The sequence below is a fragment of the Microtus oregoni genome, unplaced genomic scaffold (genome assembly GCF_018167655.1).
Source record: "Microtus oregoni isolate MIOR12 unplaced genomic scaffold, Mior012 000004F_ref0000308, whole genome shotgun sequence".
NCBI lineage: Eukaryota > Metazoa > Chordata > Mammalia > Rodentia > Cricetidae > Microtus > Microtus oregoni.
Window position 1 is genome coordinate 25,350,911 of NW_024543063.1, and position 13,937 is coordinate 25,364,847.

The window sequence follows — 13,937 nt, forward strand, 5'->3', positions numbered from 1 at the left end:
ACCACAATAGCTGCCAGCTGATGGAAGTGCCTGGCTCATTATATGGTTAAACCTGCAAAAAACACTGAACTCTATATCTAGAATAAGATTTTGTAGGGGGTAGGAAGGTATATTTGGGGAAACATACAGGGGAACAATGGGGGCTTTCATAAAGTTTATGATGTATTTCTTAAAAGTCAAAAATAGAAGCCAATAATAAAGCTGTCCATGTAAGAAAAGGTCTGTTTAAGTATAAATAAAGACAGTTTGAGCCTTGTGGGGTCACCTGCGGGCAATTCACTTGGTGGTCAGAAATTTTCCTTCATCCAACACCCCTTCCCTATCTCAGGACCTGAATACAAGCCAAGGCTGGACCCAGCAGTTAAGACTGTACAGGCCATTCAAAAGAGGCATGCTCTGCCTCTACTCAGCCCTGAAACAGAGTGATGGCCACACTCACATGTCCTCCACTGTGATGTCTTTCAGGATCTGGCAGTAATCTACATTCCACACAGCCTGGTCATCCCACACCTTAGAGGCCAGCAGGATTGCCCCTAGAACAATGCGCTTCCAGTTGGCTGGACAGATGTCGATCTCCGCATACGTCAAGAGCCTTTCAAGGTATACCTGAGGAGACATGAGGAAGCCAGTGCTAAGTGCCTTCAAGTTGTCTCTTCCACCAAAGTAAACTCAGCATAAATCCCACCTCAACAATCCTTTAGGCAGGAGCTACCTGGACATACTTATTTCTTTATATGACTATCTGCTGTAATCAGTTAAAAAAAAAAAGTCTTGAAAATGATGTCATTTATAAGAGCAAACAAATTCAAGGGCAATGACAAAAATATATTAAATATACATATATACATAAAAATTTGTTGAACATACTTAAAATAGAAATTAAATATAATCTATTTAATTTTTAATCTATTTTTTATTTTTTTCTCTATTTTTTCTTCAATTGAAAATCGATTTTTTTTTCTCACAAACTATATTCTGATTATAGTTTTCCCTCCCTCTATTCCTCCCAGTTTCTCTCCACCTCCTATTTCATCCAGATCTTCTCCCTTTCTGTCTCTCGTTAGAAAAGAAACAGGCTTCTAAGGACTAATATTATAAACTATAGTAAGATAATCAAACACATACTGGGATTGACAAAACAAACAACAGAAAGGAAAGGGGCCCAAGAAAAACCTAAGAAAGAAACAAAGAGCTCCTCCTTTGCACACCGAGAACTGCATAAAAACACCGACCTGAAAGCTGCAACTGTCCAAGATGCAGTGGTACTTCATTTGTATTTTAGTAAATAAAACTTCCCTCAAGATCAGAGAGTAAAACAGCCCCACTGGTCAGCCTTACAGACAAGGCAGTGTTAACACACGCCATTAATCCCAGCCCTAGAGAGGATTATAACATGGCAGGAAACACCTCTGAGGCTGAGATTCCTGGAGGCAGGTCGCCATTTCAATCTGAAGTAGAGGTCAGAGTCAGTGGCTGGCTGCTCTGCTTTTCAGATCTTCAGTTGGAATCCCAATTTCTGTCTCTGGGTTTTATTAATCATGTTTCAACAGGACATACTTATTTCTAAAAGGCTGAAAGGCCCCGAGAGTCTTCTTAGGATTAGGCTGGAGGTTACAAGCTGTGACAGTGAAAACGTAGCTGATCTTGTAAATATTGAGGCTGGTATAAATTCCAACAGCCACAGGTCAATATATATTCTCACATAAAGAATGTAAAGGCTACAAACCTATGCATTATTTATTTATTTTTGATTTTCGAGACAGGGTTTCTCTGTAGCTTTTTGGTTCCTGTCCTGGAACTAGCTCTTGTAGACCAGGCTGGCCTCGAACTCACAGAGATCCGCCTGCCTCTGCCTCCCGAGTGCTGGGAATAAAGGCGTACGCCACCACCGCCCGGCTACCTATGCATTTTTTTAATCTACAAGGTATTTCACACTCAGTCCTTGTTAATTTCCAAAAAGTCACTGACCTATAGAGTAATTTTATCTTTAAAAATCACTTTTGTGTATGTATGATGTGTGAAGGTGTGCCATGCTGCATAGATGGAGGTGAGAGAACATCTTTATGCAGTTAGCTCTCTCCTTTCACTTTTCTGTGGGCTCTGGGGATGGAAGGCAGATCTCCAGGTTTGTGCAACAAGTGTCTCCACCTGCTGAGCCATCTTGCTGGATGTTACAGAGGTTCTATGTGATGGGAACAGCAGAAGGCATAAAGCCAGCACAGCTGCTTGACAGAGACCCAGCACAGCTGAGCCGCATGTTAGCTGATGTGCCACTTTTGGTTATGATCTCTGCCTGTTGCATACTTGGGGGACTTTTAGTATTTGTATAATTTGGGTATACTAGGTTAATAGAAAATTTCTTATGACTCATTTATACTTTCTCCAAAGAGTACTGCTTCTAAGCTTCCCCAGGAAAGTTTTGAACATACTATTCTTCCCACTTTTAGGGTGATATCCTTATCTACCTGAAGGTCTTCCTTACACCTTGGATGCTGTGACACATAATGAAGCCAGAGGTCTCTTTATGAGACTGTGAGTTATTTATAAACATTTGCCCCTGCACTTAATAAGAAACAAGATAATTTAAACAAAGTAAACTTAAAAAGGTCAACAAGATTCAGTAGGCTAGAAAAGTTGGCCACAGATCAGAAGCCTTTTCCCAGTATACACTCGGGCATTTACGTGGACTATATAGCAACAAAGTTAGATTAGCTGAAGTAACCTGTCACATACACAGAGATTTATGCAATTATGTACAAAGACATAAAGAGAGAGAGAGAGAGATAGAGATAGAGATAGATAGATGTCAGGAGCCTCCAGGTGGCAGCACTAACTTCAGGTCAGAGAAGGGCCATGCAATACCACTGACTGGAAAGTAGCCATTGGAAGGAATTGGAAGGAAAACTATGAATCAGGCTGAACAGAGAGAAGCAGCACTTAAAGTGGGGACCCTCTTGATATAGTCCACTTACAGGAAACTGGTATGGGAAGTCCTTCTGGACCTGTGTTGCTTTTATTGGTTAATGAATAAAGAAGCTGGCTTGGCCTGTGATAAGGCAGAGTAGAGCTAGGTGGGGAAAATTAAACTGAATTCTGGAAGAAAGAAGGCGGAGTCATGAGAAGTCATGTAGCCCCGCCAGAGACAGATGGGAGCCAGAACCTTGCAGGTAGGCCATGAACCTCATGGTAAAATATAAAATAATAGAAATAGGTTAATTTAAGAGATAAGAGTGAGCTAGAAATATGCATAAGTTAATTGAATAAGCAGTATTGTAAATAATATAGTTTCTGTGTAATTACTTCAGGAGTCTGGGCAGCCAGGAAATGAACAAGTGACCTCCCACAACAGGAAATGACCTCAAAGTCATTAACGGCAGCCACCTTGGAAGCACCCGAGGCTTCTGGAATGTGCAGCTGGCTAATGCCATAGTCATTAAAAAGAGGAGGTACCAGAGGGAAGAGGCTATGTAAGTTGACCAGATGTTGTGTCTAAGATGTATCAAAAGATGTCCCTAAGTTGTGAGCATGCTGAGCAGGCAGAACAGATCCAAGGCCTGAGGTGAAGAGCAGCAGAGGCAGGGATACTCCTTCCCTGGTTTGAAGCTGGAGACAGAAAGATGGGGTAGGATCAGGTAGGGAGAGGAGTGAGTACAGGCTTATTCTCTTTGCTGGGCTCATTCCTGTATGGAGAATGAAAGGCTATTTCACACACTTCTAAGTACCCAGGAAGAAAATGGAATTTCTGTCTCTCATAGTGACCAACAAAATAAAAGTAAGAAGTTCAGGATGAGTGATAGGGAAGCAGTAAGACTGAAGGCTGGCTGAGTGGTGGTGGCACACACCTTTAATCATAGCACTTGGGAGGCAGAGGCAGGCAGATTTCAGTTAATTCGAGGCCAGCCTGGTCTACAGAGTGAGTTCCAGGACAGCTAGGGCTGTTCCACAGAGAAACCCTGTCTCAAAAAATCAAAAAGAGTGAAGGCTGGGGTGATGGTGTTGGAGATGAGGAGGAAGAGGGTAAAAGAAAAATTTCCTTCTAGAAGTGAAATCTTGGCTGTTTGAGGAAAGCAAAAGTCAGTGAGGTAGGGTTCCTGGACTAGCTCCTCTAATAGCATCCATCTCTGATGGAGGAAGGTCATTGGTTAAATAAAAAAAAAACTGCTTGGCCCTCATTGGTTAGAAGATAGGTGGGAGGAGTAAACAGAACAGAACGCTGGGAGGAAGAGGAAGTGAGCTCAGACTCCACAGCTCTCCTCTCGGGAGCAGATGCCTCAGAGAGACGCCATGCTCCAGATGCACATGATGAAGCTCCGACCCAGGATGGACGTAGGCTACAATCTTCCCGGTAAGCGCACCTAGCTGTGCTACATAGAATATTAGAAATGGGCTAGTCCAGGTGCGAGAGTTAGCCTAGAAGAGGCTAGATAGAAATGGGTCAAGCAATGATTAAAAGAATACAGTGTCCGTGTAATTATTTCGGGGCATAAGCTAGCCGAGCAGGCGGCCGGGGTGCTGGGAATGCAGCCCCGCCACTCCTATTACTACACATCTCCTTCCCCTGAGCCAGATATAGGGAAATTGTTCTACCCAAAGTTGTTGAAAAATCAAGGGTTTCCCACTGCCCTTCCCAGTGAAGCAAGCTTTGCCAGGTATGTGCAGAAGACAGAGTAACAGTTGCCCTGTTCCTATAGATCACTGTTCTGTTTTCAGTGATTCACTAATAGATATCAATTTTTAAGATCTTGAAGATGTAGATTTTTATATACTACTTTATAACTACTTTCTGACACCATCTGTTATGCAGGATGGACTAGGACACACTCTGAACACAAAGGAAAAACTGTTAAGAAAAGAAACATCTTTCTGCTTCTTGGACACAGGGCTTCACAGTGTGGCTCATGATGACTTGGAATATACCCACAGCCCAGGTCAAACTTGAATCTTCATGTTTCCACTTCCCCAGTGCTGGGACTACAGGCACAGTTGTGTGCCACCATACCCAGCAAGAACGAACATTTCAGATTCCAAAGAGTCAGTAAATTGTGTAAAAGACTCTGGACTTACTGAAGTAATAAAAATCTGGACATATTTCAGTATAGTTTCTTTTTCCACTCTCTTCCTAGAATAAACTCGTAAGTTCCTGATGACAGAAGATTTGTCTCAGATCCAGTGTGTGGTACCCTGCACAAGGCTGGGACAGAGTGATGCTCCCAAAGTGTCTATTTTTAACACACCCTTAAGCCCATTAGACAACCATAGATGGCATATACTTAGAATTGTGAGCTGCCTCGGTGGGACAGGAATAATATAGCCTTAGTGCAAAAAGATTCAGCAGAAGTTAATGGGGAAAATGACCATATACCATGGCATTCAGGAAATAACTGGCACAAACAGAACAAGCTAAAGCAATGAGGTTTTGAGGGGCAGCTCAGAGTAACAAATAATTCATTCTTCTGAGTTACTCATAAGAATCGGAGGCCATCTAGGGAAGACCAGGAAATCACAGGGCAGAGCATGGACTGCTCTACAAGAATCTTTGTGGCTGGCTCTGAATATCTGCCACAAGGATGAGAGTCTGGTGTTGACTATACAAATGAAAGTTACTCTAAAGTTCAGAAACAACTTCTGGAGATCCCAGTTTTAGATGGTATTTATCGTACTGGAACATCAGCAGTGAGGTAGTATTTTAGACCATGCTTTTAATTTGTATAAAAATAAATAACTGGGTGGGCCAGTTTCACTTTCAGCTGGGCATCTTAGGGAACCTGAGTTATACTTTCCCAAAGCTTGACAACAGACTCTTCCAAAAAACAGAAACTGGAATACCTAAGTCTCTTATTCATAGAAACTGAAGGCAGGATGTGACATCCCCCACATCATGGTAAGAGTTTCTATGCACATGAGTTGGGTTAGCCTCTGTAATAAAATAATTTCCACTGGCTCAGGCAGAAAGGTGGCTATGAAATTTTGAGCTAAAACTACCTTAGTTGATGGATACTAGTAATACACTAGATATTGCCTGAAAAGAACCAACATTTTTTATGACATGCTATTCATATCAATTAGGGCTTAATGAAGGAAGGAGACATCACTATAATATCATCATTAACATGTTACATGTGAGGAAAGCAGCTGTTACACCACAGGAGACAATTACAGTGAGCACATCTTACTAGCATGTGATTCAGCAGAACTTGTCATCATATTTGGGAGGGGGGGTCCCCATTTAGTATATTTTAATTCTTTACCAAGTAAAGTAATATCCAACTGATTTTTATGGACAGTATCTCCAGAAAGTGCTAACAGGATACTGTTCAATTAAAACTTCATACTACAGTCACGTGAAAGACTGTCCTAACGAATCTCTAGACAACACAGTTTAGTGCCAACTCTGGAGCTATGGAGTACTCTGTCGACTGCAGACAAAGAAAAGTTTTCAAAGGCATTTTGGGATGGGAGATTAAATGCAAACTCACCAAATCAAGGACACACATAAACACAACTCCAATAAAGATAAAATTATTCCAGCATGAATTTAAAAAATTATGCAAGGTCAGGTATATGGTCTGAATTCAAACACGACACAATTTCTTTTTGGGTGTTAATCCTGTAGTCTTACAGCTATTCTGTTTAGCCCAACAGATATGGCTCCAATAAGGCTAAGATCAAGTCAGCAACATAAGTTGACAGCTTCATTCCACTCCCAGTTATATTCTAATTCATATATTATCAGTCTATGTTAGGGCATGAGAACTATTATCCAAACTCTCAGCACTCACTGATGTTCTACATATTCTAACTTGTGACCAAGAAACAAATTATTTTAAGGGAATAATTATAGCTTCCTATTTATAAAATTCTAAAACTTTTCCACTTGGATTTTTAGTACTTGATGCTATATTGTTATGTGTGTGTGTGTGTGTGTATGTGTATATATATGTATATGTATATATTTTTCAGCACACTCAAGGCGGCACCTCACTGACAGAGCTATTGTGTGATTTGATCCCTAGCACTGCATCATTGCCCCTTCCTGCCTCTCCCTCCCACTTCCTCATTTCTCCCTACCCCTTACTTCCTAGGATTTTTGTGTTGCATAGGCTGGCATTAAACTTCAGAGCACAAGTAATCCTCCTGCCTCAGTCTCCCAAGTATCTAGGATTCTTGCTGCATGCCACCAAATCCAGATAAATTCTTTACCAGTTCACAGTACTTTGTTATAGAACAAGTCTGAAAGTCTTTGAGGGTTCCCTACAGTAAAAATGGAAACACTGCTTTAGTTGCTTTGGAGCTTTTACTGAAAGCTGGATGAGCAAGCATTAACTAAGATTCCCACTTGGAAGCTTGGTTCTTTCTGCTCTTCCAACACTATTTCTATATAACTAAGAGTGACTACTAAGAAAACCTCAAACCTACAAGCACACATACAAACTTCTTAGAATTTGTAATCAGAGGAACACTCTATCTTTTGCTCTTTAAAGGTAATCTTTGCAGATCTGGAGACTATCCCAATCTATGAGGCATCAGGACAGCGGCATATACAATAGTGAACTCAAGGTTTCCTGCTTCCAAGACTGCCATGAGGGGAAAGAGAACAGGGAGAGGACAGAAGGAGAAAGATGAGGAACACTTAAGATGATCAACTCACAATGTTGGTATTTTTTTTTATCATGAATGGAAATGTCACAGTGAAACATACTAATCTGTATATTATTTATAATACTCAGTTTTCTTACAGCATAAATTTTACCCTTAATCTCATCAATGGTCTCCTGATTTTTCAGCCCTTCTTTTCTGGAAACCATACTGCTGAATTCCTGTTTTGTAGTATAAATTCTTGTTAGGAAACAATGCATGTACTCCCCAGTTTGATCTCAGAACCTACGGCCATTCTAGATCAGTAAGGATTATATGGACAGGTCTCACCCTGTAGCCAGCCAGGCAGTGAACAATCATGAACCAATATATAAATGAGCAAATGGCTAACTGTTGAGTTAGTCCAGGTCATAAAAACTAGTGTGGAGAGACTCGGGACCAAATCTTCTGTTAGACAACAGTCTCCCCAGAAACTAGGGGGCCAGAGTCTGTTCTCCCAGCGTGCTCCGTAACAGGGAAAGCTCACTTCTGAGTGACATGCAGTGTAAGGGTCAGAGATGATGAGGATCCACTCTTACACCTAGTTCCTAAACAACATGAAGTTTTAACATCCTAGCAATAGTTTTTTATTCCTAACTTGAGCCTTAAAATGCAGGTTTCCATACTATCTGCATGTCTAACAGACACATTTATACAAAACAAATCAGAAGCTAGTCAGAGTTACTAGGCCATAGATACACATAATTTACTGACATTTCACCACATCTTGTATGTGTGCCTGACTACATTCTATTGTCATTAAGATTATTGTGGGGAGTGAACAAAAAGAAACCAGACATTGGATGAGGATGTTCTTGGTCCATAGTACATCAGCCCTGTGGGAGTCATCTGCATTGAAAACCTCAGCACTGACAGGTTTTGAATGGGACATCATACGTGACTTTCGAATGGGACTTTCAAACACTCCACACTCTGAAGATATCCATTCTCTAGTCTCACAGAAGACATAAGCTTCTACAAGTTGACTCAGGGTCACCTGGTAAAGAGTCTCTGCAGTCGCACTCACCAGGGTGACAATGGCACATTCAGCTGTCAGCTGAGCAGCACTGAACAGTGTCCGAACGAACCGGTAAATCTGCTTCTGCTCTGGGTTGTGTTTGTCATAATCTGGTGGCACTTCGGATTTCTAGAAAACAGGAAGTTTTCAGATGACTGCCACCTGGCAGGACCAAGAACAGATCACTAAACCATCTCATGAAACACAAGAAGGCGATTACCGAAAGAGGGTGGAGGTTTTCATCAAAAATATCTAAGAGCATCCTTCCATCTGGGTCCCTAGTGAGGAAAAGCAATAGAAATCAGAGTTTACTTTCTGTAGAATAAATGTCACTCAAAATGAAACAAAACACATTTCAGTTCAACAGACAGAAACTGCAAAATTTAAGAAACCCTGCTGGTTATTTGTCAATAATGGAGTTATTTTTTCCAGGTACAGTATTAAATCATTTTTGTTGCTGCTGCTGCTGTTGAATCCACAGAGATAAAAACCTCAAGGTGAATTAAGCAAAAATGTTGGTTTTTCCAAATTTTCCCTCTCAATTTCTTAGGTTAACATACAGAGTGATAATGGGTTTCATCTTGACATCTCATACATGTGTAACTTATGTTGTTCTTGTTCATTCCCCTTCCGCATTCCCCTTCCGCATTCTCCTTCCGCATTACCCTTCCACATGTTTTCTCTCCAACTCTGGCTGCTTTTCTTTCTTTCTTTTTTTTTTAGGCATACAACATTCTGCCTCGATGCATGCCCACACGCCAGAAGAGGGTGCCAGATCTCAGATGGTTGTGAGCCACCATGTGGTTGCTGGGAATTGAACTCAGGACCTCTGGAAGAGCAGCCAGTGCTCTTAACCTCTGAGCCATCTCTCCAGCCTCCCTGGCTGCTTTTCTTCCTACCCTAGTCAGTTCCTGTCTATTTTGTTTTTAAATCTCATGAATTCCACTGCTATTTTCCATCTTCTCTCTCATGATCCCCTACAATTTTCAAATGAACCAAATCTAAAATGATCTAATTTTAACATCATTTTTTCGGACTGTTGGTAACCATATGTGAAGCAGTTTGGGGAAAGGGGTACGCAGCAGGCAACGAATATTAGTCTTAAATGCTTACAAGACACACTAAGAACTCCAGCAATAAAGGAATCGAGCCTGAGACATTTCTAGCAGCACTCACCTGTACTGGATCACGTGATTGTACTATGGCTTTTATTCTGAACACGCTGTACAAATACTGTACCTTGCAGCCCCACAATGCCAAGGAAACTGCCTGAATCACCCAGCTGGGACTTGAAACTACTGGAAATTATGAACTGTAGCATTTTTACTGTACATACAAAGGTATTTGACCTTATAGAAGCATAACGGTTTAATTAAGAAAAATAAAGAATTTTAGTATTTTCCTACTGTCATGTCTCAGCATGGCAACATCAAACTTAATGTCTCTCTGGATTATGGTGTGTTATAAGATCTGACCTTAGAAAATACAGTATGAGTTGATGACCTGAATTTCATAAACTACCATGCAGTAAATCTGGTATAAGAAAGAACAGAATTTTCAGCAATTTCTGAAATGGTACTAAACACACTTCTTCTATTTTGTATTGGGTATATATGTGAAGCAGCATCTGCACCATTAAAAATTATGAAAGTATCAACAAATCCAGAAAAACGTTCAAAAGTCTTCGTGCCTTGCAGTATAAATATTCAGCTAAGATTTCTTCATGTAAAAATAAAAAAGCACATCTATCACACAAGTCTGCAAGTTTGTTTTCCTTCTAATAAATGGTAAAATTACATTTCACACTGTAGTAAATTTCTCATCAGCATGTGTGGTTTGTGTATCAGTTTTATAAAGTAATACAGAAGGACTGTGAAGGGAACAATGTTTAGAAGCACTGGGCCTTACAGTTGACAAGGCTACTGGCCATCGGTCTACATGTGGCAAATAGGGCTGTGGCCTCTGGTCCACACAGCACCTTAAGATGCTGACCTCAGGTATACAGTACTTTGTGCTGTTAGCTTCAGGTTCATATAGTGCTTTGGGTTACTGGTGTGTGCTCCACACAGCACCTTGGGCTGGTTTCTGATCTCATAATGCCTTGAACTACACAACACTTCGGATCACTGCCGGCTTGGGATATACGTCACTGAAGAGGGCATGCTTAACATCCATGGAACTCTTGGCTCAATTCTCAACCACAAAACAAGAACAAAGAAATCTCTTAAAGATGCTAAGCTGGTTTAAAAGAACATCTGCATCTCACTACTGGTCTTACATATAGTTTCAGCTTTAGAGTTTTCAAAGTTTGGATTTGTACCACAGAAATGATAGGACAAAATCTGCACTGCTACCGATATCCCAGCTTAGATGCCAAAGCTGTTCTGCCTGTCTTACATGTAAAATGTCTGCTCCCCAGACACTGCCATCTACACTGCACTCCATGGTCTCTCAACTCTCCCATGTGCAAACAGCCTGAGGAGTTATGGGGCCTGTCTCGCTCTGCTTCGTGGCCCTTCCTGTTCTCAAACTAGTTTTGCACTTAATATTATGTCTACAAACATACCACATTAGTTACTGAAATGTGACTGTAGTTAAGTGGCCTCTGTGTTTATGAAAATTAAGTGGGTACATTGAAAAAGTCCAATAAAAGGAAATCATTGAAAAAAAGTTTGGTACATTTCATGACAAAACCCTAAAATGATCTACACTCAGTGCTCTGCAGGCAGCGTTCAACTTCTTACTACTGGGGAAAACATGTTTGGAAAGGATGAATTACAGATACGGCTTAAGGCGCCAGACCTGAAGCACAATTAAATTAACAAACAAATCAATTATATTTTTCTTCCTTTTAAATTATTTTTATTATTTTTAATTTTTTGTCTGTGTGTCTGTGCATGTGAGTGCAGGCGACTATACAGAAGTCAAAGGTGTCATATGCACTTGGAGCTGGAGCTATGAGGCTGTGAGCTGCTCAATGTGGGCACTGGGAACCAAACTCAGGTCCTCTGCAAAAGCAATGAACACTTTTGACTGGTGAATTTTCTCTACAAACCCTATTTCCTCCTTTAAAAAAAGTGTGAGTGTACCTGTGTGTGAAAGTATGCCCACATGTGGAGTTGCTCCCATGGAGGCCAAAAGAGGGCATCATATCCCTTGGAGCTGGAACTATTGGTGTTTTCAAGCTGTACAATATGGGTGACTAAGAGCCAAATTCTGGTCTTCGTGACTTAGCAACAAGAAGAACTCTTAAACTGCTAACTCACCTTCTCAGGTTCATACTTAACTATTTAAGAACGATCTAAAATCCAGTTTTACCAGACTCAGCAAATTTATATAACCATTGCAAGATACACTTTTTATCAGGAAGAGCTTTTATCATATTTTAAACTAAAACTAGGATTTTATAAAACACAGAATTCTTAGTTAAGTTGTACAGAAAATAACCAGTGAAGAGGAATTCTGAGCCTTCTCACACGGTCTGCTCACAGCACCAGTCACCAGCTGTGGTGCTCCTGGTCCAGGAGGAGCTCCGCTCCTCCCTGGCACTCTGGTGCATTAACCTGTAGAAGGTCTATCAAAACACGAGTTAACAATATAGATTCAAGGTTAGGAACGAGAAGAACATAACAAGACAACATGTGATACTTTTAGTGCGGAATTACATGTCCACATACCTGTTTTTGATGTGGTAATATATTGCAAGAGCTACACTGTAAAACAAAACATAGAAATTCAGTGTTCCATAAACACACTCACCATTTCATGTACTACACACTATCAGGCAGAGATCACTAAATTAAAAGCCACACAATCCATCTGTAAAGCTCCATTTCAGTCAGAGTGCTGATCAGAACATACTGCACACTAAGTCACTCTGGTGATCACTTCCAGGAATTATGAGATTGTTTTTGGAAACAGTACAGTAACAGTGGAAAGTTACAGCTTTTCTATCAGAGTTTTAGCTTTCCTCACTTTTAAAATGCAGGTACTACATAGAAGTGCTACAAATTAAACCTATTTAGAAATCTCCAATTCACTGCCTACTGGGCTAGGCAGATTATAAGTTTGTTTGTTTACAACCAGAAAGAACAGTGAGCAGCACGTTGGTTGGGTTTTCTCAAACACCACCTTGACCATCCTGGCCAGCTAGTGGCACAGTCACTCATTTCTTCAGATGGTGGTGTCGCTTACCTGGGGCCAGTCTTAAAACTGTCTAAACGTTTTAAATATCTGAATATAATAAACATTCATTTCCCTCAATTTTCTTCCTAATGTAAAATACAATACATTTAACACAGAAATTTTGGGAAATATAGAAAGCTTAAAAAAAAATATCTGAGTTGAGATGTAGTTCAGTGGCAGAGTGCTTGCCTAGCAAATGTGTGGTCCTGTGTTTGATTCCCTGTACTAGAGGGGGAAGCAATTTCAAAACAAAATTGTCTTTTAGCCAAGAATGATGATAAACACCTATAATGCCATCACTTGGGAAGCAGGAGAATGGAGTTAGAGGCCAGCATGGTTACAAAAAAACTTTATATCAAAACAAAAGAAAACAATCTCTTTGCCCCCATATAACTACTATCAGTCTGAGATACAGTTATTATTTCTACCTATATTTGTGTGACAAAGAGGCTGGCATCCTATACTTAGCCATGTTAATGCTTTTCTCACCTTAGGAAATATTCCTATATGAACATGATTTTAAAAGCTGCTAGTTATATTTCATAATTTGATTGTTGAATAATCATTCTCCATAACTGAATATTTAAATTGTATGTAATGCTCAGTAATTAATTCACACCATAACAACCTGGTTCCCAAATATCTGTGCAATCTACGGTTCTATTATTTCTATAGGAAAGCATCCTACAATGCAACTGCAGCCTCCCAATACACACTATTAAGTATTTCGCCAGCGCATGATCAATGTATTCCTCACCAGTGTTCTTTCACTTCAGATTCACTAACACCTTGAAAACTTTGATAAAACCTTTTTCTTCTGAACAGAAAATGGCATAGTTTTGATTATGATCAAGTTGACTGGCTACCTTAAAAAAATAATGTTCCTGTGAGTTCGAGGCCAGCCTTGACTAAATGAGCAAGTTCCAGGAAGGCTAAGACTGTCACACAGAGAAACCCTGTCTCATAAAACAAAACAAAACAAAAAATCAACTGACCAAATAAAAAATCTAAAATTCTTTCTACTCCTTTTGTCTTATTTTAAAATATAGAAAAATGCCTCCAAGTTATTTTCTTAGCCTCTAAGAACAAATCCTTTGCA

At 40.2% G+C, this 13,937-nt stretch overlaps 1 protein-coding gene across 1 annotated transcript in view; it reads right to left on the reverse strand.

The window, feature by feature from the left end:
• Ccny (cyclin Y) overlaps positions 1-13,937 on the reverse strand; it is a 92,817-nt gene that overhangs the window by 14,047 nt on the left and 64,833 nt on the right. The window contains exons 5-8 of the mRNA XM_041649822.1: positions 12,331-12,366; positions 8,874-8,931; positions 8,663-8,782; positions 440-606 (exon numbers count right to left, since the gene is read on the reverse strand). Of these exons, the coding sequence (XP_041505756.1) occupies positions 440-606; positions 8,663-8,782; positions 8,874-8,931; positions 12,331-12,366 (381 nt within the window). The remainder of the gene's footprint in view (positions 1-439; positions 607-8,662; positions 8,783-8,873; positions 8,932-12,330; positions 12,367-13,937) is intronic.